Source organism: Cervus elaphus, chromosome 14 (genome assembly GCF_910594005.1).
Source record: "Cervus elaphus chromosome 14, mCerEla1.1, whole genome shotgun sequence".
In the NCBI taxonomy this organism is placed as follows: domain Eukaryota; kingdom Metazoa; phylum Chordata; class Mammalia; order Artiodactyla; family Cervidae; genus Cervus; species Cervus elaphus.
Genome location: NC_057828.1, coordinates 30,133,166 through 30,158,549, shown reverse-complemented (window position 1 = coordinate 30,158,549; position 25,384 = coordinate 30,133,166). Strand labels below are relative to the sequence as shown.

The window sequence follows — 25,384 nt, the reverse complement described above, 5'->3', positions numbered from 1 at the left end:
AACAGCTGGAATAAGTCCTTGACTTAAGATCTGAGGGTACTTTATTAATATTCAGGCAAGAGAAAGACAAGGAAATCAACACTGAATATTCATTGGAAGTACTGATGCTGACGTTGAAGCTCCAATATTTTGGCCATCTGATGCAAAAAGCCAACTCATTGGAGAAGACTCTAATACTGTGAAAGATTGAGGGCAGGAGGAGAAGGGGGCAACAGAGGATGAGATGATTGGATAGCATCACTTGCTCAATGGACAAGTTTGAGCAAACCTGGGGAGACAGTGGAGGACTGAGGAGTCTGCTGGACTCTAGTCCATGGGGTCACAAAGATTCAGACATGACTGAACAACAAACAACAAAATAATTCATGAGTTATATTCCTTCAACATTTTATCCTGAACATTTTTAAAAGCATGGACAAGTTGAAGAAATTATAAACTGAATACCCATATACCTATCACCTATGTTCCTTAATAAACATTTTGCTAATATTTACTTTGTCAGATATCTGTCCATCGAGTCAACCATCTCTCCATTTTATTTTTTGATGCAGTTCAGAGTTACATATACCAGTAACATCAAAGAAGTATTTACTTACCACAGTGAGTACCACTTGTCCTGGATGAGACAGCACCCATAGGGAAAACTGTTGGTAGTACCAGTCATCAACTCCTTGACTTATAAATCTATAAGCAAAAAAATTTTATAATATTTATATCTAATCACTGATTGTGGCCATTTAATGATTAAGCATGATAAGATAACAGAGGAATTTTCCTTTAGGCTCTCTGACTTTTCTGTTCTAATTTAGGTATATAACAAAGCAGAGATAATAGTTTTAATTCATGCATAATGCATATTCCTTAAATTCTTCTTTAATATCGTATTTCCAATAAAACCATTGAGTTTCTGGGATGGTGTGCATGTGTGTTAAGTTGCTTCAGTCTGACCCTTTGTGACTCTATGGGCCATAGCCCACCAGGCTCCTCTGTCCATATGATTCTCCAGGCAAGAATACTGGACTGGGTTGCAATGCCCTCCTCCAGAGGATGTTCCCAACCCAGGAATCTAACCTGTGTCTCGTGTCTACCTGCATTTGCAGGCAGGTTCTTTACCACTAGTGCCACCTGGGACTATATTTAACTAGGAGATGACACCTATTAGCTTTGAATTTCTAATACTATCAATGGTAAAAACAGTATTTGAAATAATTTCAACAAAATTGAATATTGGACTGAAATGATCAGGTGATTTTTAACAGTAAAGTCCTACATTTAACTTTAAAAAGTAATTATAATTTAGCTTTTAACAGTAATGAAGAGGGGAGGGCGGTCCTAAGATGGTGGAAGAATAGGACAGGGAGAACAACTTTCTCCCCCACAAATTCATCAAAAGATCATTTGACTGCTGAGCAACTTCCATAAAACAACTTTCTGAACGCTGGCAAAGGACACCAGGCACCCAGAAAGGCAGCCCATTCTCTTCGAAAGGAGGTAGGACAAAATATAAAAGACAAAAAGAGAGACAAAAGAGTTAGCGATGTAGACCCGTTCTGGGGAGGGAGTCATGAAGGAGGAGAAGTTTCTAAACAGCAGGACACCTTCTCACCAGTGGATCTGTGGGGACTTTTGGAAACTCAGAGGGCAACATAAATGGGAGAAAAAAAAACCCATAAAATAGGTGCCTAGCCACAACTGACAGCGGAGAAGTAGCTCAGATGCTTGTGTCCACCACCAGCTAGCTGGGACTGGACAGGAAGGCGCAGGTTGCATGCTTAGGGTAAGGACCAGACCTGAATGCCCTGAAGACAATCTTAGGGAGCTAACATGAGATAGCAACCCAAACTGTGGGATAGCCAGAGAGAGAGAGAAAAAAAGAGAGAATTTTCCTGTGTAAAGCTCTAACATAAGGTGCAGCCTGACCCACTCACAGAACAAAGGATTGGGCAAATACCAAAGGAGAGCTAGCTGGCTGCGGACCGGCCCCTTCCCCTACCAGAGGCAGAGAGGCAGAGAGGCAGGCGAGTGACAGCTAGAGCCGGAAGGCAAGGGGCAATCTTGGTCCCAGAGACAGCATCCTCCACCAAACTGTGAGCAGGCTCCCAGTTGCTAACCAAGTCTTCCTGGGTTCCTGGGATCCTGGACGGTTGACATCTGCCAGGAGGGTCACAGCCTGAGATCAGCTCCCCAGAGGAGGCACACGGCACACCTGTGACAGTGCTCTCGTGGCGCACTTGGGAAACCGAGTGCCGGGACTGGGGAGGTGATTAAGACACACGGTCCACCTGGGACAGTGTGTGTGCCAAGCACCTGGTCACCTGAGCTGCTTGGACCTGGGAAGGGCACAAAACACATGTCCAACCAAGTCTGTGCATTTGCAGAGTACCCAAGAACCTGAACTGGAGCAGCTTAGACCTGGGACGTGCACAAAATGCAGGGCCCACTTTGCACAGTACCCCAGCAGAGCCTGAGCAGTGTAGGCTGGGAAAGCACACACCACTATGAGTGGGGGCAAACCCAGTGTGGTCCATACACTGTAAGCACTCCCACACACGCCAGTGATGTTTGTTTGCAGGGTTCCTCCCTCCCCACAGCACAGCTGAACAAGGGAGCCTAAATAAGTGATCACCTTCGCCCCCTTGTGTCAGGTCAGAAATTAGACACTGAAGAGACTTGCAAACAGAGGAAGCCAAAATACACAAAGAAGGGGGAACCACTCTGGCAGTGACAGGTGCAACAGATTAAAACCCTGTAGTTAACATTGACTAAGCATTGGAAGGGGTCTTCTCTATAGAGAAGGTCTTCTATATAGACCTTGAGAAGAAGTATAAGCTGGAACAAGGAACTATCTGAAACTGAACTGACCCCACACTGCCCACAACAGCTCCAGAGAAATTGCTAGATATATTTTTATTATCATTTTTTAATTTTTAAGTTATTTATCACTTCTTTAATTTTCATTTTTATAACCTACCATTACCTTGCAAAAAAGACCCTATTTTTAAAGTGAACTTCATATATATATTTTTTTTATAAGTTTTGTGATTGATTTTGTTTTGTATTTTTAATACTGTATTATTGAGAGTCTAACCTCTACTCTAGATTTTTAATCTTTGCTTTTTGGTATTTGTTATCCATTTTGTACCTTTAAGAATCTAATCTTCAGTACCCATTTTTACTTAGGGGTGTGATTACTGGCTTGATTGCCCTCTCCTGTTTTTCTCCCCCAGGTCACCTCTTATCTCCTCCCTCCCCCTTCTCTTCTCTACTTAAATCTGTGAATCTCTCTGAGTCTTCTGGGCTGTGGAGAACACTTAGGGAACTGATTACTGGCTAGATTGGTCTCTACCCTTTTGACTCCCCCTCTTCTCCTCCTGGTCACCCCTATCTCCCCCCTCCCTCTTCTCTATGTAACTCTGTGAACCTCTCTGGGTGTTCCAGACTGTGGAGAGCATATAGGGAATTGATTACTGGCTAGAGTGGTCTCTTTCCTTTTGACTCCCCCTCTTCTCCTCCTGGTCACCCCTATCTCCCTCCTCAGTCTTCTCTTCTTCATGTAACTCTGTGAACCTCTCTGGGTGTCCCTCACTGTGGAGAATCTTATCACCATTAACCTAGATATTTTGTCATCTGTGCTGTATGGATGGAGAAATCTTGAGGCTACTGTAAGAATAAGACTGAAAATCAGAGGCAGTAGGCTTAAATTCAAAACTTGAGAACACAAGAAAACTCCGGACTCCAGGGAACATTAATTGACAAGAGCTCATCCAAAAGCCTCCATACCTACACTGAAACCAAGCTCCACCCAAGAGCCAACACGTTCCAGAGAAAGACATACCACACTAATTCTCCAGCAAGGCAGGAACACAGCCCTGAGCATTAAAATACAGGTTTCCCTAAGTCACACCAAACTCATAGACATCCCAAAAGTCACTACTGGACACTTCATTGCACTCCAGAGAGAAGAGATCCAGCTCCACCCACCAGAAGACAGACGCAAGCTTCCCTAACCAGGAAACCTTGACAAGTCACCGGTCCAACCCCACCCACAGGGAGCAACCTCCACAATAAAGAGGAACCACAAACGTCCAGCCTACAGACAGGCCACCCCAAACACAGCAATCTAAACAAACTGAAAAGGCAGAGAAATATTCAGCAGGTAAATGATAAATGCCCACCAAACCAAACAAAAGAGGAGGAGATAGGGAGTCTACCTGAAAAAGAATTCAGAATAATGATAGTAAAGATGATCCAAAATTTTGAAAACAAAATGGGAGTTATAGACAAATAGACTAGAGACAAGGATTGAGTAGATGCAAGAAATCTTTAACAAGGACCTAGAAGAAATAAAAAAGAGTCAATCAATAATGAATAATGCAATAACTGAAATCAAAAGCACTCTGGAGGGAACCAACAGTAGATTAACTGAGGCAGAAGAGAGTATAAGTGAGGTGAAAGATAGAATAGTGGAAATAAATGAAGCAGAGAGGAAAAAAGAAAAAAGAATTAAAAAAAATTTGAGGACAACCTCAGAGACCTCTTGGACAAGGTTAAATGCCCCAACATTCGAATCATAGGAGTCCCGGAAGAAGACAAAAAGAAAGGGCATGAGAAAATACTCGAGGAGATAATAGTTGAAAACTTCCTTAAAATGGGGAAGGAAACAGTCACCCAAGTCCAAGAAACCCAGAGAGTCCAAAACAGGATAAACCCAAGGTGAAACACCCCAAGACACATATTAATCAAATTAATGAAGATCAAACACAAAGAACAAATATTAAAAGCAGCAAGGGGAAAGCAACAAATAACACACAAGGGGATTCACATAAGGATAACAGCTGATCTTTAAACAGAAACTCTTCAGGCCAGAAGGGAATGGCAGGACATACTTAAAGTGATGAAAGAGAAAAACCTACAACCCAGATTACTATACCCAGCAAGGATCTCATTCAAATATGAAGGAGAAATCAAAAGCTTTACAGACAAGCAAAAGCTGACAGAATTCAGCACCACCAAACCAGCTCTTCAAAAAATGCTAAAGGATTTTCTCTAGACAGGAAACACAGAAAAGGTTTATAAATTCAAATCCAAAACAACAAAGTAAATGGCAATGGGATCATACTTATCAATAAATACCTTAAATGTAAATGGGTTGAATGCCCCAACCAAAAGACAAAGACTGGTTGAATGAATACAAAAACAAGACCCCTATATATGCAGTCTACAAGAGACCCACCTCAAAACAAGGGACACATACAAGACTGAAAGTGAAGGGCTGGAAAAAGATATTTCATGAAAATGGAGACCAAAAGAAAGCAGGAGTAGCAATACTCACATCAGATAAAATAGACTTTGAAATAAAGGTCATGAAAAGAGACAAAGAAGGACACTACATAATGATCAAAGGATCAATGCAAGAAGAAGATATAACAATTATAAATATATATGCACCCAACATAGGAGCACCACAGTATGTAAGGCAAATGCTAACAAGTATGAAAGGGGAAATTAACAGTAACACAATGATAGTGGGAGACTTTAATACCCCACTCACACCTAGAACAACCCAACGGATAATTAGCAAGGAAACAGAAACAGAAACTTAAATGATACAATGAACCAGTTAGACCTAATTGATATCTATAGGACATTTCACCCCCCCAAAATGAATTTCACCTTTTTCTCAAGTGCACAGGGAACATTCTCCAGGATAGATCACATCCTGGGCCATAAATCTAGCCTTGGTAAATTAAAAAAAACTGAAATCATTTCAAGCATCTTTTCTGGTCACAATATGGTAAGATTAGATGTCAACTACAGGAAAAACAATATTAAAAATACAAACATATGCAGACTAAACAACACACTTCTGAATAACCAACATATCACAGAAGAAATAAAAAAGAAATCAAAATGCACATAGAAACAAATGAAAATGAAAACACAACAATCCAAAACCTATGGGGTTCAGTAAAAGCAGTGCTAAGGGGAAGGTTCATTGCAATACAAGCTTACCTCAAGAAACAGGAGAATAGTCAAATAAATAACATAGCTTTACACCTAATGCAAATAGAAAAAGAAGAAATGAAGAACCCCAGGGTTAGTAGAAGGAAAGAAATCATAAAAATTAGGGCAGAAATAAATGAAATAGAAACAAAGGAGACTAGCAAAAACCAACAAAACTAAAAGCTGGTTCTTTGAGAAGATAAATAAAATAGACAAACCATTAGGCAGACTCATCAAGAAAAGAAGGGAGAAGAATCAAATCAACAAAATTAGAAATGAAAATGGAGAAGTCACAACAGACAACACAGAAATGCAAAGGATCATAAGAGACTACTATCAGGGAATAAGTGTAAATCTATGGCTGATTCATATCAATGTATGACAAAACCCACTGAAATGTTGTGAAGTAATTAGCCTCCAACTAATAAAAAAATTAAAAAAAAAAAAAAAAAAAAAAAAGAGACTACTATCAGCAACTATATGCCAATAAAATGGACAACTTGGAAGAAATGGACAAATTCTTGGAAAAGTATAACCTTCCAAAACTGAACCAGGAGGAATTAGAAAATCTTAACAGACATATCACAACCATGGAAATCGAAACTGTAATAAAAAATTTTCCAAACAAAAGCCCAGGACCAGACGGCTTCACAGGTGAATTCCACCAAAAATTTAGAGCAGAGCTAACACCTATCCTACTCAAACTCTTCCAGAAAATTTCAGAGGAAGGTAAACTTCCAAACTCATTCTATGAGGCCACCATCACCCTAATACCAAAACCAGGCAAAGATGCCACAAAAAAAGAAAACTACAAGCCAATATCACTGATGAACACAGATGCAAAAATCCTCAACAAAATTCTAGCAAACAGAATCCAACAACATCTTTTACATGATGTAAAAGATCATACATCATGACCAAGTGGGCTTTATCCCAGGGATGCAAGGATTCTTCAGTATTTGCATAATCAATTAATGTGATACATCACATTAACAAATTGAAAGATAAAAACCATATGATTATCTCAATAGATGCAGAGAAAGCCTTTGACAAAATTAAACCCAATTTATGATAAAAACCCTCCAGAAAGCAGGCATAAAAGGAACATACCTCAACATAATAAAAGCCATATATGATATATCCACGGCAAACATTATCCTCAATGGTGAAAAATTGAAAGCATTTCGCCTAAAGTCAGGAACAAGACAAGGGTGCCCATTCTCACCACTACTATTCAACATAGTTTTGGAAGTTTTAGCTGCAGCAATCAGAGAAGAAAAAGAAATAAAAGGAATCCAGATTGGAAAAGAAGAATAAAAACTCGCACCGCTTGCAGATGACATGATCTTCTACATAGAAAACCCTAAAGACACCACCAGAAAATTAGTAGAGTTAATCAATGAATATAGCAAAGTTACAGGATATAAAATTAGCACACAGAAATCCCTTGTATTCCTATACACTAACAATGAGGAAACAGAAAGAGAAACTAAGGAAACAATTCTATTCACCCTTGCAACGAAAAGAATAAAATACTTAGGAATAAATCTACTTAAAGAAACAAAAGACCTATATATAGAAAACTATAAAACACTGATGAAAGAAATCAAAGAGGACACAAATAGATGGAGAAATATACCATGTTCATGGATTGGAAGAATCAATATAGTGAAAATGAGTATACTATCCAAGGCAATCTATAGATTCAATGCAATCCCTATCAAGCTACCAACAGTAATTTTTCACAGAACTAGAACAAATAATTTCACAATTTGTATGGAAATATAAAAAACCTTGAATAGCCAAAGCAATATTGAGAAAGAAGAATGGAAGTGGAGGAATTAATCTGCCTGACTTCAGACTATACTACAAAGCTACAGTCATCAAGACAGGATAGAACTGACACAAAGACAGAAATATAGATAGATGGAACAAAATAGAAAGCCCAGAGATAAATCCATGCACCTATGGACACCTTATCTTTGACAAAGGAGGCAAAAATATACAATGGAGAAGGGACAATCTCTTTAACAAGTGGTGTGGGAAAACTGATCAAGCACTTGCAAAAGAATGAAACTAGAACACTTTCTAACACCATACACAAAAATAAACTCAAAATGAATTAAAGATCTAAATGTAAGACAAGAAAGTATAAAACTCCTAGAGGAAAACAGGCAAAACACTCTCTGACATAAATCACAGCAGGATCCTCTATGACCCACCTCCCAGAGTAATGGAAATAAAAGCAAAAATAAACAAATGAGACCTAATTAAGCTTAAAAGCTTTTGCACAATGAAGGAAACTATAAGCAAGGTGAAAAGACAGCCTTCAAAATGGGAGAAAATAATAGCAATTGAAACAACTGATAAAGAATTAATCTCAAAAATATACAAGCAGCTCATGCAGCTCAATTCCAGAAAAATAAACGACCCAATCAGAGAATGGGCCAAAGAACTAAACAGACACTTCTTCAAAGAAGACATACAGATGGCTAACAAATACATGAAAAGATGCTCAACATCACTCATTACCAGAGAAATGCAAATCAAAACCACAATGAGGTGCCATCTCATGCCAGTCAGAATGACTGCTATCAGAAAGTCTACAAACAATAAATGCTGGAGAGGGTGTGGATTAAAGGGAACCCTCTCACACTGTTGGTGGGAATGCAAACTAGTACAGCCACTGTGGAGAACAGTGTGGAGACTCCTTTAACAACTGAAAATAGAACTGCCATAGGACCCAGCAATCCCACTGCTGGGCATACACACCAAAGAAACCAGAATTGAAAGAGACACGCGTACCCCAGTGTTCATCACAGCACTGTTTACAATAGCCAGGACATGGAAGCAACCTAGATGTCCATCGGCAGATGAATGGATAAGAAAGCTGTGGTACATATACACAATGGAATATTATTCAACTATTAAAAAGAATGTATTTGAATCAGTTCTAATGAGGTGGATGAAACTGGAGCCTATTATACAGAGTGAAGTAAGTCAGAAAGAAAACACCAACATAGTATATTGATGCATATATATGGCATTTAGAAAGATGGTAACGATGACCCTATATGCGAGACAGCAAAAGAGACACAGATGTAAAGAACAGACTTTTGGACTCTGTGGGAGAAGGCGAGGGTGGGATGATTTGAGAGAATAGCATTGAAACATGTATATTACCATATGTGAAATAGATCGCCGGTTCAGATTTGATGCATGAGACAGGGTGCAAAGGGCTGGTGCACTGGGACGGCCCTGAGTGATAGGATGGGGAGGAAGGTGAGGAGGTGTTCAGGATGAAGGACACATGTACACCCATGGCTGATTCATGTCAATGTATAGCAAAAACCACTACAATATTGTAAAATAATTAACCTCCAATTAAAATAACACCCATGGAGGATTCAAGTTAATGTATGGCAAAACCAATATAATACTGTAAAGTAAAATAGTAAATAAGTTAAATAAAAAAGAAAAAAAAGATTAGCAAAAGAGAAATTTAAAAAAACAAAAAAAATCAACAAAAAATAAAATAAAATAATTTTTTAAAATAATGAAGAAAATATAATTATGAAAAATATCCCCACCTTTGAATTTAACACCACACTTATTATGTGCCAAGAGTACGTGTTTTAATATTGCTATGATGAGTTTCTTTTTTCATACAGAACTTCAAAGTTTTTATATGGTGAAATTCTTCAATCTTGTGCTTTATTTCTGACATCATGCCTTAGAAATTCTCAACCCTAAATTATTTTCTTGTAATGCTTAAATGACTTCATTTAAAAAAATTATCAACATTAGAATATTTAAAATGACTATTCTTTAAATGTTTGCTGCATTACAAATGGTGTCTATTTTTATTATTTTCTTATCTTTGCTGCTGAGAAGTATATTTATTATAACTTCTTAATTATTTCAAAGTAATATCAGTGGGAAATGCACCTTTCACCAATTAAAATCTTTTATTTAATTCAATGGCCTTATTTTCACTGTTTCATTAACTATCTTTACTGTTTCTTTCGTAACTTATTGCATTGCTGTATCTCCCAAACAGCATCTAGCTACATTTTTATTTTGATCTCAGTTAATAAACAGACTTACATTAATATTTATGATCTTTAGCTTGGGTTTTGTTAGTTCTTTGCTTTTTATTTTGATATTTATTTTTTCCAAGTTTATATTTATATGAATATACACACAAGTGCAGTATAATTTATTTCCTCCATAGTTTTGGAAATATTTATTCTGATTTTTAAAAAATCTATCAGGAGAAAGTGGATTGACATTTCTAACTAAACAGTCCTATCTTCATTCTAAACCATATTCCTTCAAATGAGAGAAAATACATGAAAAATTATACATATAAAGAGTTGGAAAACAAGAAAGTATACTCCAGTGCATCAAAAACTTGAACATTTTCTAGCAGATGGAAAAAATATTGAGATTGAACAAATGCAGGAGGGAGCCCAGGACGAATCTTTAGGAAAATTAATTAAGAGAGGGCTTTCTCAATAGGGAAATGAATGGGCCTCTGCCTCCTCCAATTCCCCATTCCCCCATCCTGAGCTGCTGCTAGCCACTCAGAATGAAAGCCCAGAGAAGTGCTTGGTGGAGTTCTCCTAGGTTTGGGGATGGACAGAGAAGCAGAGTGAAGCCTGAAATAACTCCACACATTTTAAAAGACTGTAGGAAAGAAAGAAAGGAGGAGAAGGGAGTAAAGAGAGGAAGGAAGGAAACAAAGAAAGCTGACATTGGCATTTTTCCATAAGAAACAAGATAATGAAACAGTGCTGGAACTAGAGTGGCAGTAAAGTGTCATGGGTAGCTTGTGACTGCCAGCAGAAATGAAAAGCAACCTCCATACATTCAAAGAGAAGCTACTCACAGACTAGGTCCTGTACATTCTGCTTGTCAAGCAATACCTACAGTCAGATAGGTACAGATATTAGGAACTAATATTTGTAATTAGAAACTAATATTTGTTTATAGGAGAAGAGGGACTTGCCTGTATAAATATGAACAGACAACCAACAATGGTGAAACATTTTAGAGAAATTAATAACAAGAAAAAGAGCAGAAATCCTTACCAATAGAAAAACAAAAATGAGGAAGTAAATGAAAACAAAACAAGCCACAAATGTGCTAAGCATGGATAATTGAAAGTGTTAGTCATTCAGTCATGTCCAACTCTTGGCTCCCCAGAGGAGCCTACCAGGCTCCTCTGTCCATGGGATTCTCCAGGAAAGAATAATGGAGTGGGTTGCATTTCCTTCTCCAAGGGATCTTCCCAACCCAGGAAGTGGATTCTTTACCATCTGAGCCACCAGGGAAGCCCAAGCATGGACAATTACTGACCTATAAATAGAGAACTAAGAGCAATCTGGAATAAAATCCTAAATAATTACAAGATGATGAGAGGGAATTATGAATTGACTCATGTTCTTTGGGGAAAAATCAGAGATACTATAGAATTTGATTAAAATGCTTCACTAAGTATATTAAAATATTGAGTATTCACTAGGAAAAAAAAGTGTAACTGTAGCACAGCTACAATAAAAGAGATTAAGAAACTCAGTCTAACAATAGTAAGTGAAAAGAAAACCCCAAACCAAAAGTCCAATTAGAAAACAACAGGATGGCAAGCAGGAGTCCAAATGTGTTGATAATAAAAATAACTGCTGAAAGGCAGCATATCAGTCAGCAGGAAACAGCACATTCGAAAGATTACTTGAAGAGAGTTTAATGAAGGTACACTCTGCAGAGGATGAGGGCAGAGTTAAAGGAACCAGCAGGGCTAGTGAAGTATCACAGTTTAGCAAATGGGGGTCATCGTTATCATCAAAGGATTGAACAAGTAAGGGGAACAATATTACTGGAAACTGGTGAGGGTTGGGGACTTTAGAGAAGGGCCATTTGTCAAAAGCTGTAACTTTAGGTAAAGAAACTTAGATTCTGTCAAAACTGTAGTAAGAGAAACAGAGAGTTTCACATTTGCCCTACCCAGCTGGAAGCTAGAGGGTAAGGAGTCCATGGATATGAGCATCATGGACATGAGCATCCCAGGTGGACATAAGACAAAAAAAAAAAAAAGGCAGAGAATGGATCTTTTGGGCATACATACTAACCAACACTGAAAAGTACTTTAGTATTGGTAGAAAGTAAAACAAAATAAAAGCAAGAATTAAAATCCATTCTTCATTCAAGAAATATTTACATGACATAGAAATGTTAAAAACAACATTGTGATATAAATGTTTGTGATTATGGAAACAAGTACAGCATTATTAGTATTAAATAAAAACTACTAACTGGTATAAATACTGATATTTGACTAAAAGAACACTCTACAAAGATTATGTATAACAACACAGCGTCAAAATACATGATAGATATTAAAAACACAAAAGAAATTGATGAATCCACAAAAAGTAGGAAATATTTTAAGCTAGCTTTCTTAGGAAATGGAGAAGGAAATGGCAACCCACTCCAATACTCTTGCCTAGAAAATCCTGTGGGCAGAGGAGGCTGGTGGGCTGCTGTCCCTAGGGTCGCACAGACTCGGACACAAGTGGAGCGACTTAGTGTGCATGCATTCATCTTAGGAAATAAAGAGCCAATAAATAAATTAAAAAATCAAGGAAAGTTAAACATAAGGAAATTTATTCATATAATTCATGACATCCACAAATTAAAGGCCAAAGTGCATGTGAGTTTCTCAGTAGATTCATAACATATCTGATGTAATTGCTGTTCTTGTTGTTTAGTCGCTAAGTTATGCCCGACACTTTGCAACCCAATGGGTGGTGGGTGGTCTGCCAGGCTCCTCTGTCCATGGAATTTCCCAGGCAAGGTGGATTCTTTGCCACTGAGCCACCTGGGAAGTCCTTGATATAATTAAACATCCTTATTTATTAAAAAACTCTGAAAACATGGAATAGAATAAAGTACTTGACTTTGATATAGGGTATATTCCAGAAACCTAAGTATCATAAATGGTGAAACATTAGAAGCTTTTCCAATAAAATTAGAAACAAGGTTACCATCTGAGCCACCAGGGAAGTCAATTAAATAGTTAATTCCTCTAGAGGATTGTGAGTAAATAAAAAAGTATGTGAGACCCCTGAAGTTAATGATCACTCAAGAAAGCAGGTTTACTTAACTACAAAGTGAAACAGGCTTGCTTAGCAATGAAACTATGCCAAGAAAGCATGAGATATTCCCCCAAACTATTAAACAATGATGGCATGAGACCCACATCCTGCCCAGTGAGTTCAGTAAGTTAATGGTTCCTAGGACATGCTCCTCTCATGTACTAATGGAAAATATGACATTATACTAAAATATGAGATGATTTACCATTTTTAGTATATACTGTCCTTCTGCTGATTTGAGTAGTGCCATGATGGTCCCAGTTTGTCCATGAAGGGACAAGAAAACTCCCCCATCTGATGAAAAGGAGGAGCTGATGACAGCAATGTGATTTCTAGTCAAGAATGAGAAGGAAGGTGGTCTTTTCCCTCTCTCCACTTTTCCTTTGATTATAAAACTATAGCCTCTCAAGGGAGGCACCCTCTTGCTCACCAGCTTGTAAGCCTCACAAGCAAGCTATTCTAGTAAGTCATTTCTTATCTCTCACTTTGTTATTGTGGTTTAATTGTTTAGTGTCTGACTCTTGCGATTCCATGGCCTTTAGCCCACCAGGCTCCTCTATCTATGGGATTTTTCAGGCAAGAATACTGGACAATGTGTTGCTATTTTCTTCTCCAGGGGATCTTCCTGACTCGGGGATCAAACTGTCTCCAGCATTGCTGGTGTATTCTTCCCGGGAGGCTCCATCTATCGCTTTGCCTCTCACCAAATTCTTTCTGCATTGAGACATGAGGAACTCCCCCATCAGATGCATTTGAACAGTTTTAGGAGTAAATAATTAGAAATGCAAAAGACTGATCTAGTCAAATTAGTTTTAAAAATTCACACCCTGAGGCTCTTTCTTTAAAACAGATCGCAATGATAGAAATATAAAAAGGAGAGCATTAAAAAAACTAAAGCAAATAAGCAATCTTAGGAAGCAAAAGTGGGACAGAAGTGCAGAGTACTGAAGTGGGCTGCAACCACAGGGTTCCTGGGCACTACGTTTTTTGAAAGCAGGCAGAGATGGATATCAGTTCTGGTCCTGGCCAGTCTTCAGAAACTTATGAATTTCAAAGTACACAAGACTGTCCAAATGTTGTCCATGAGTACACACTAAAACTGACATTTACATTGCAAAAATGAGTGTTTTCCATTTAGTCATGTGCCACTGTGTTCTATCAAAACCCATTTCATAAAAGACTTTACTCCATATATTTCTCTGGATACTGCCCACTTATATTAGTAGATAATTAAACAAGCTTAAAAACATGTATGCATATACATATAATCTTAGGATTTGAAAATTGTACTTACTTTTTTACCAGATCAAACATGGTTTTCTCTACATTTACCAGCCATTGTTCTATACCACTTCTTATACGGATTTTCCTATAATATTTTCAAAAATAATTATTATGAAGAATTCTTTTTATTATTTTTATTCATGTTTCATTCCTTTGGTCAGCCTGTAAAACTGTCTTAAAACTACACCTATAATATTCATGGGCCAAAGGACTATAATTCTATACTGTCTTTGGTATTTCTAGATCTTAAATTAGAAAATAGATCACCTAGTTTTAGGAAATTTTGACATCAAAACAATAAATCTGCAAAGTTAAGAGGATCCAGTAAAATGTGAATTTGCAAAATAGGTAAATATTACAAAGCATTTTTGGCTTCCTTAATAAATCTTCCAAATAGTAAGCCAAGGTCAGGGCCGGGTTAGAGGATTTGTGAATGCAAGGTTTGGGCACAGTATTTTTTAATCAACTCACTTTAGGAACCTCATGCCAAAGGCTAGGGAGCCCTTACAAGGGCTGGCAAGTTGCACTAGTGTAATGGAAGAAAACCAGGAAACCATTCATGACAAAACCAGAAGTCAGAGGAAACAGCAGTGGGAGTAGCATCAGCAACCCTAAGCAAATAGCAAATTTCCTTCCTACCTATATTCATATAATGAAACTTTGTGTTGGCTTACAGGATATATTAATATATATAGATATGGAAAGGTAAAACTCTACATAAGTAAATTATCTGTGAAGAAATAGTTCGATTAGCAAATGTCTATGAAATGTCAGAAACTTCCAAGCAAAGGTTTTAAATAATGAAGATTTATTATTTATTTATAAATAATAACATAGTTATTTATAGTTATATTAGTTTATTATTTGTTTATAATATATAATAATGTATTATAAAATATATTTATAAAAATATATAATATAAAAAATAATAACCTATTTATAGTTATATTAGTTTATAGTTTATATTAGTTTATAGTTATATTAGTTTATATTAGTTATATATAATATATAGTTATATTTAGCTTATATTAGTTATAAACTTAGTTATATTAGTTTATAACATAGACATCATACTTTGGCAGCACAAGAGTTTCTCCTTCAGCAGATATGAACATTATCACAGCAGGAGGGCCAATTTCTTGTTTCCATATCAATAAGTGTCTTATATTTTCAAAACATTTCACAAGATGAGGCTGTGAGCCAGAAACAAATGTCAATAACATTATAAAATTCTGACTTGGTTGTATAATAACATTGCTGAACAGAGAATAATGAATGATATTACCTGTACACACTCAGGATTTCTGCTATCAGATAGAATATCAAGAAGTTCAGCATTGCTAAGAAAGTAAAATCTTGGGAATATCATTCTTTTAGTTTCAAGATAGTCCTGTCCAGATTCAAAAGAAATACAATTCAGAGTGTATGTTTAATCATGATATGAGTTACATTATCATTTGTGCCTACATTTACATATAAAAGCCACATTATTAAAGTTTCAGTATACACAGTAGTATCAGTCAAAACAACATACTGTGCTCAACAAAACTTATACTTAAATTACTAACAAAAAAAAGAACCATAACTAAGGCAATTTAAAACAAAAACAAAAAATCCAAGTCTTACATACATGCACACACACATATTATTGATCATTAATAAAGCACCGTATTTTAGTATTATCATCATTGCTTTCCAGCATTCCCAACTTTCTGCTCTTAATTCCCTATCCTCCTGGAGAATAAGTTGTCATTTCAGCAGGCCACTTCACATTCTACTATACAGGGAAGTCTGGTATTTCCACTCCTACCCACAATTTATCTGTGTTCACATCAATCTTAAACTCTTCTTTTCAGAGGAAGAGATACTACTCACTTATGTGAACTATCCCTGTTTTATTTACTACTCTCCTATATCTTCAATTTCTTGTTTGCAACAGACTTTTAAAATTCTATCATTAAATATATACATTATACACACACACACACATATGGGCAGAGAACTTTCTGTAGATTGTAACTGCCATATGTGGGTATTCTGAAGGGCTAATCATAACCACTAAGACTTATGTTCAACAAGCAAAAGGGATGAATGCCTAGGAAAAAAATCTTGGTTTATGAAGTAAAGTGAGTATGTCCACCACAAATCTCAAATATTAAAACCATTAAAGATATGCATGGTTAGCTGACATTTTAATGTACTGGAAATATAAAAATACATGAACCAATAAGTTAATTTATACAATCATCAAAATATTCAACTTCTGCTGATTTTATCAACTTAATAGTTGTGGTGCTAATATAGATAACATTCATTATTGACTACTTTCTTTGCACCAGCTCTTGTGCTTTAAATTCATTATCTCATTTAACACAAAATCCCTCAAGGTAAGAGTTATTCCCAGTTTAAAGTTAAGAAAAACTAAGCACTCAAAAATTTGATACTTTGCCTAATGTCATCTAGATTGATTCAACCACTTTTTTGTTGTTTTTAATAGCATTTTCATTAACTTATATATGGTCAGAGTTTGAAATATTGTTGGCTGCTAGAGTAAAGAAGAAAATCTACATGGGAATTAGTTTCTGTAGTGCATTACATTCTGTAGATTAAATGATTCTCCACTTCACAATTGCTACAGTTTTACCTCAAGATTTTTCTTTATATATTCAAGATGTATATTGCAATTTTGCAGAATTTCAAGAACTCCTGCAGAGGTAGCTATGTGCAAAGCATCCAGTTTGTTGTGTATTTTTAACATTATTTCTTTCCACATGGAAATGACTTGAGAGAAGAGTTTTGCTTCTGCCGGGAGCTGCCTTTAGAAAGAAAATTTGAGATAATTTTGTTTTTGAAGGGGCTATAATTAAAATCCATAATCTAGATGCATTTGCCACTGAGTATTGTTCAATTTAGGGCTTCCCTGGTGGTTCCGATGGTAAAGAATCCATCTGCGGAAGACCTGGGTTCAATCCCTGGGTTGGGAAGATCCCCTGGAGGAGGCTGTGGCAACCCACTCCAGTATTCTTACCTGGAGAATCCCCATGGACAGAGGAGCCTGTTGGGCTACAATCCATGGGGCCGCAAAGACTTGGACATGACTGAGCGACTAAGCACAGCACAGCACAGCACAGCATTGTTCAATTTATAAAATGCACTAAGATTATATTTTTGCTGACCAATCACTAACTAAAGATTTTTTTGAATGTCTATTATGTACAAGTGATGTACTTGGTAGGGAATACTAGGATAAATTAGACATACATTCATCATTTAATGAGATAATATTAACACTGAGTCAGAGAGAGAAGATACATACATACCAATTTCTATATAAAATAAGTTGAAATGATCTGTGTCCTACAAAATGTAATAAAACAAAGGGCTACTGAAATCCTAGAAAGGAGATGCGATTTGGGGAGAGGTTTTGGGGAAGAAGCTATTTGATCCGAGTGTTAAAGGAGAAGAGAACTGCAGAGAGGGCACTAGACTTAGGAGCAAGAATATAAAGGCGTGTATAAGAAAATCTGAGTTCTACTAGTAATTATTTAATCTTAGAAGATTAGGAAATGTAAAGCAGGTTCAACATAAGTATAGAAATTTTCCTTTACAGATTATCATTATTTTCCCTCCTTGGAAAAGGGAAGCAAACTCCACACATGGCATGGTAATCTAGTGATATATTGAGTTTTGTTGCTATTGCTGTTGGAGTTTAACGAAGGAAGTGTTTTCAGGAAGTGTGTTTCAGAGGTTCTTTCACTTTCTCTGCCCACGCAATTTCCCTCTCCCATCCTACCCAGCTCCAACCTGAATAGCTTGGAGGTTGAGGTGGATAAGAAGTTGATGGGAAAGATTTAAAAATTTTTTAAAATTGGAAAATAGTTGATTTACAATGTTGTGTTAGTTTCAAGATACACCAAAGTGATTCAGCTATACATATACATATATCCATTCTTTTTCAGATTCTTTTCCCATACAAGTTATTACCGAATATTGAGTTATCTACGCTATACAGTAGGTCCTGAAAAGTTATGTATTATATATATATATCGGTTTAGTTCAGTCGCTCAGTCGTGTCCGACTCTTCGCGATCCCATGAATCGCAGCACGCCAGGCCTCCCTGTCCATCACAAACTCCCGGAGTTTACTCAAACTCATGCCCATTGAGTCGGCGATGCCATCCAGCCATCTCATCCTCTGTCGTCCCCTTCTCCTCCTGCCCCCAAGCCCTCCCAGCATCAGGGTCTTTTCCAATGAGTCAACTCTTCGCATGAAGTGGCCAAAGTATTGGAGTTTCAGCTTCAGCATCAGTCCTTTCAATGAACACCCAGGACTGATCTCCTTTAGGATGAACTGGTTGGAACTCCTTGCAGTCCAAAGGACTCTCAAGAGTCTTCTCCAACACCACAGTTCAAAAGCATCAATTTTTCGGCGATCAGCTTTCTTCACAGTCCAACTCTTAAATCCATACATGACCACTGGAAAAACCATAGCCTTGGCCAGATGGACCTTTGTTGGCAAAGTAATGTCTCTGCTTTTTAATATGCTGTCTAGGTTGGTCATAACTTTCCTTCCAAGGAGTAAGTGTCTTTTAATTTATAGTAGTGTGTAAATTTAATCCTAATCTCTTAATTTATCCTTCCCCTGCTTTTTTGCTTGTGGTAATCATGTTTGTTTTCTTCATTTGTGACTCAATTTTTGTTTTGTAAATAACTTCATTTGAACCATTATTTTAGATTCTACACATAAGGGATATCATATGATACTTGTCTTTCTCCATCTGACTTACTTCACTTAACTATGATAATCTCCAGGTCCATCCATGTTGCTGCAAATGGCTCATTTTGTTCTTTTTTATAGTTGAGTAACACTCCATTATATATATGTACCACACTTTATCCATCCATCTGTCAATGGCCATTTAGGTTGTTACCATGCTACTATAAATAGTTCAGCAATTAAAACTTGGCTGCATGTACCTTTTCAAATTATGGTTTAAACGGGATTGATGGATCCCACTGGTAGTTCTATTTTTAGTTTTTTAAGTATCCTCTATACTTTTCTCCCTGGTGGTTGTACCCATTACATTCCCACCAACAGTGTAGGAAGGTTTCCTTTTTTCCACACCCTCTCCAGCATTTATTGTTTGTAGATTTTTTCAAGATGACCATTTTGACTGATATGAAGTGATATCTCATTGTGGTTTTGATTTGCATTTCTCTAATAATTAGTGATGGGCTTCCCTCGTGGCTCAGTGGAAAAGAATCTGTCTGCTAATGCAGGATACACAGGTTCAATCCCTGGTTTGGGATGATCTCCTGGAGAAGGATAGGGCAACCCACACTAAAAGAGTCAGGCGCGACTTAAGTCACTACACAAAAACAAAAATTTCTACAGCTCAGCAAAAATCTGAGCAGGGAGAGACTTCAATCTCACCTTCAGTTCGCATCTTCCCAGTGTCTCTGGGAGGTTCTAGTACAACTCACACTTAGTTGGGAGTGAGGGTAAATGGCACTACATACTATACTCTCAAAAATTCCCCTTAAAGAACTCTTTTTTATAGTAAACCTATCTTCTCTTTCCTCTCTTCACATCTTCCTCCTGGTATCAGGGCCATCATCATTTTTCCATTAGTCAAAGACAGGTCCATTATAGGTTTATTTTTTCTTTTCTTTACAATGATTGTATAGAAGCCTTCAGCACCCCTTAATTAAAAGTCCCGTTTCTAACCTCACAGCAAATCCTGAAAAGAAAAACTTGGTGATAATGTGAATTCTTAACCTGGAGTTGTATCTCGCCATCATTTAAGAAATCTTTAGTAGAAAGTAGGATTAAAGTTTGAATTTATGACATTAAGTTGTAGTCATAAAGAACATATCCCTAAGGTATGTGGTTTCACCTTTGAGAACTATCAGAATACCCATAGAATAATGAAAGACTAAAACATTCAAATGACAAGAAACATATATGTATAACAAAAATGTGTATTGTTCCCTACAAAGCAATACTTACATCTAGACCGTTCTCTTTTGTAAAACTCTAATAGCTCTCCTTTGCCACTAAAATAAAGTTCAAAATAGTTAACCTGATTTTCAAGGTATTCTTGTACTCTGTTCTAATATGCCTTACAAATACCTTCCCCAGGCCTTCCTGCTTTATTTCAGAATGGCTTCTAGACTATCTTGTGTAATTTTCTGCCAGTAGTTTCAATTCTGTCTACAGAGTACATGTCTCAAGTACTCTTGAGAGCTATCACTTAGAGACAAATTAATTCAAATGTTACAAATAAAAGAAACAGTAGAGTTTCAGACAATTGTTAGGACCTCTATTATTTCACATGGTTCAAAGCAAGTGACTATCATTAATGTGTGAATAGTATTAAAAACATATTTATTGTTCACATGAAAACCATACTAATATTCCAGAACTAAATAGACATCTAGCATTGTGGCTTAAGGATTAAGACATTTGTCACTTATTTCCCAGCACTTAATAGCTTTATATCAATAATTGAGAAATAAGGATTTTTTTATAAAGATGATGCTTCGAATCTTTTAAAAAAGGAAGATGGTTACATAATAACGGTTTGGCAGATTATATTCCTATACCTATAGGTAGAATAGTTTTAGAGTGTTCACTGAGGAAATTATTTCTCAAAAATTACAGGAAATAAATTACTACTATACATTTTTTTTAACCTGTACATGACACATGACATAGTTTAAGTTTTTTACCTTTGTATTTCTGTAGAATGAAAGATTGGTTCAAGATAAAGCCAATTTCTTTGGCAATTCATCCATTCCTCAAGAGTGTATGAGAAGAGAGCTAAGTTTTGATCCCATTCATCTACAAGATCCTACAATAATAAAAATGCACATACATACAAATATAAACACATAAAATTACTTTATGAGTAATGTGATAGAAACAAATCAAAGGTGACTATCAGTCACTGACATAAAAAAGTAATTATAATAGAGGGTCACATTCAGTTCAGTTTAGTTCAGTCACTCAGTCATGTCTGACTCTTTGCAACCCCATGGACTGCAGAATGCCAGGCCTCCCTGTCTATCACCAACTCCCAGAGTTTACTCAAACTCATGTCCATTGAGTCGGTGATGCCATCCAACCATCTCATCCTCTGTCATCCCCGTCTCCTCCCACCTTCAATCTTTCCCAGCATCAGGGTCTTTTCAAATGAGTCAGTTCTTCCTATCAGGTCACATAAATTAATGTAAATTGAATTATATTTAGTTTGGGGAGAGGTTAAAATATCCTATTCATCCAATTGTCTTATTGTACAATATTCAGATATTTTTGGTAGGCATAGCCTTTCATTCCTTTCTTTAAACATTTTTGTACATATGTGTATGTACATATAATATCTCTAACAGTTTACATAAATGTAACCATATTATGCACATTGTTTTGTAAATTGCTTTATGTTTTAACCTAATAGTGTATTTTAGAGAGGTTTTAGGCCAATACTTTTAAGTTTTCTTTATTATTCTAACTTCAGGAAATTCTACTGTGTGAATAAGACATCTTTTTCCAGCCAGTATAGTATTAAATAATAGAAAAATGGTTAACAACCAATTAATAACACAATATTGAAAAATCAGTAGACTAGTCTATCCCCTAACTGTGGCTTCTCAGAAGGAACCGCTTGTAACTCATTTATATTTCTCTTCTGAGATTAACCTCTATATTTCTTTCTTTTAAAATGGATCTATATTTCAACAGCTTTATTAAGGTATAACAGAATACAATAAACCACACATATTTAAAGTGTACAACTTGATGTTCTCAGATATGCTTATACCTGTGAAGCAATCACCAAAATCAAGATAATAAACATATTGATTACCTTGAAAGGGTTTCTTAAACCCTGTTGTAATACCTTCTTCCCAACTGACTTAATTGCATTCCTATGGAAACCACTGATTTAATTTCTGAAACTATAGACTAGCTGGCATTTTCCAGAAAATTATATAAATGGAATCATACAGTATCTATTGTTTTTGGTCTGACTTCTTTCACTCAGCATAATCATTTTAGGATTCATTCATGTTGTTGCATGTATCAAAGTTCATTTCTTTTTTATTGTGGAGTAGTAATTCCACTTCATAGATATATTGATACTATACATTTATTATTCACCAACTGTACATCTGGTTATTTCTAGTTTTTCACTATTACAACTAAAGCTGCCAGTCTTTGTATGGAGTAAGTTTTCCTTTATCTTGAATAAATACCTAGGAGTGGAATGTCTGGATCATGTGGTACACATATTTGTAACTTTTGAAGAAAATGTTAAATTTATTATAATATTTTACATTCCACCAGTAATGTATGAGAGTTCCAGTTCTTCCATATCCTCATCAAAACTTGGGATGATCAGTCTTTTTAATTTTATCATTCTACAAGGTTTATAGTGATATTTCATTGGGATTTTAGCATTTGATGAAAAATAAAATTAAGTATCTTTTTATGTGTTCATTTTCCATCCATATGTCTTATTTAGTGAAGTGTCCATTTAAATATTTTTCCCATTTCTTGTTTTTATTTTGAAAGTCCTTTATATCTTCCAAATATAAGCTTTTTACTAAACATATGCCATGCAGATATTATCCCAACCTGTAGCTTATATATTTTTTTCTTTAATGGTGTCTTTTGAACAGAACAAATTTTAAACTTTGATGAAATTCAACTGACAGCTTTTCCTCCTACTGATCATTCTTTTAGTGTCATATTGAAGAAACCTTTCTAGCTTAAGGTCACAAAATTTTTCTCTGATGTTGTGTTCTCAAAATCTCATAGTTGTAAAATTTGCCTTTAGACCTATGATCCATTTTTGACTTAAATCTTGTATATCCTCAAGATATGGCTTAAAGCATTTCTTTGTTTTGCATGTAACTGTCCAATGTGCCAGCACCATTTCTTTCTTTTTTTTTTCCCAGCACCATTTCTGAGAAGACTACTGTTTCTTTTCTGAACTGTCTTTACTCCCTTGTTGAAAATTCATATATGCGAACTTATTTCTGTACTCTATTCTGTTCCATTTATCTGACTACTCTTTAACCAAGATAAAACTCTTGATTACTATAGCATTATAATGTCTTGAAATCAGGAAGTGTTACTCTTCCAACTTTGTGGGCAAAAGAAGATTTTTCAAGATTGTTGAAGCTCTTCTAGTTCCTGTACATTTCCATAAGAACTTTAGAACCAGCCTGTTAATTTCTACCAGTAGTTGGATAGCATGTTGATTTTTATTGTCCTATATTTAGATCTCTCAGGAATATTGACATTTGAGTCTTTGTATGCATGAGCATAGTATATCTTCTGTTTATTCAGGTCTTTATTTTCTCTCTACTGGATTTTGTCATTTTCATTGGATCAGTCTTACACATATATCTTCATACTTATTCCTAAGTATCTCATATTTTTTATTGATTTTTTAAAAAATTTCAACCTCCAATTGTTCCTTGCTAGTCTACAGAATGCAGCTGATTGTGTGTACTAATTGTGTATTCTGAAAATTTACTAAAATGAGCTTTATTTACTTTTTAAGTAATTTTATTGAATTTTTTACATGGGGAATTATGTCATGCGAATATAAATGATATTTTACTTATTTTCCAGTATGGTTGCCTTTTATTTCTTTATTTCTTTTCCATGCCTTATACACTGGCTAAAACCTCCATATGATGAAGAATAGAAGCGATGAGAGACAACATCCTTCCTGATCTTAGGGGAAAACTGTTCAGTCTGTCATCACTAAGTATGTTGCTAGACATAGTAAAGGACATCTATGTCCTTTACTTATTTATTTATTTTAATTAATTTACTTTAATTGGAGGTTAATTACTTTACAATATTGTAGTGGTTTTTGCTATACATTGACATGAATCAGGCATGGGTGTACATGTGTTCCCCATCCTGAACCCCCCTTCCACCTCCCTCCCCATCCCATCACTCAGGGCCGTCCCAGTGCATCAGCCCTTTGCACCCTGTCTCATGCATCGAATCTGAACCGGCGATCTATTTCACATATGGTAATATACATGTTTCAATGCTATTCTCTCAAATCATCCCACCCTCGCCTTCTCCCACAGAGTCCAAAAGTCTGTTCTTTACATCTGTGTCTCTTTTGCTGTCTCGCATATAGGGTCATCGTTACCATCTTTCTAAATGCCATATATATGTGTTAATATACTATGTTGGTGTTTTCTTTCTGACTTACTTCACTCTGTATAATAGGCTCCAGTTTCATCCACCTCAGTTTCATCAATTAGAACTGATTCAAATACATTCTTTTTAATAGTTGAGTATTGTGTATATGTACCACAGCTTTCTTATCCATTCATCTGCCAGTGGACGTCTAGGTTGCTTCCATGTCCTGGCTATTGTAAACAGTGCTGCGATAAACATTGGGGTACATGTGTCTCTTTCAATTCTGGTTTCTTTGGTGTGTATGCCCAGCAGTGGGATTGCTGGGTCCTATGGCAGTTCTATTTTCAGTTGTTAAAAGAATCTCCACACTGTTCTCCACAGTGGCTGTACTAGTTTGCATTCCCACCAACAGTGTGAGAGGATTCCCTTTAATCCACACCCTCTCCAGCATTTATTGTTTGTAGACTTTCTGATAGCAGTCATTCTGACTGGCATGAGATGGCACCTCATTGTGGTTTTGATTTGCATTTCTTTGATAATGAGTGATGTTGAGCATCTTTCCATGTATTTGTTAGCCATCTGTATGTCTTCTTTGAAGAAGTGTCTGTTTAGTTCTTTGGCCCATTCTCTGATTGGGTCATTTATTTTTCTGGAATTGAGCTGCATGAGCTGCTTGTATATTTTTGAGATTAATTCTTTATCAGTTGTTTCAATTGCTATTATTTTCTCCCATTTTGAAGGCTGTCTTTTCACTTTGCTTATAGTTTCCT

The 25,384-nt window shown here is 36.2% G+C and overlaps 1 protein-coding gene across 1 annotated transcript in view; it reads right to left on the bottom strand.

Moving 5' to 3' along the window:
* Positions 1 to 25,384, bottom strand: part of DNAH14 (dynein axonemal heavy chain 14) — a 388,841-nt gene that overhangs the window by 216,446 nt on the left and 147,011 nt on the right. The window contains exons 21-26 of the mRNA XM_043922886.1: positions 21,176 to 21,297; positions 17,089 to 17,260; positions 15,730 to 15,834; positions 15,519 to 15,637; positions 14,455 to 14,529; positions 597 to 684 (exon numbers count right to left, since the gene is read on the bottom strand). Coding sequence (XP_043778821.1) covers positions 597 to 684; positions 14,455 to 14,529; positions 15,519 to 15,637; positions 15,730 to 15,834; positions 17,089 to 17,260; positions 21,176 to 21,297 — 681 coding nt within the window. The remainder of the gene's footprint in view (positions 1 to 596; positions 685 to 14,454; positions 14,530 to 15,518; positions 15,638 to 15,729; positions 15,835 to 17,088; positions 17,261 to 21,175; positions 21,298 to 25,384) is intronic.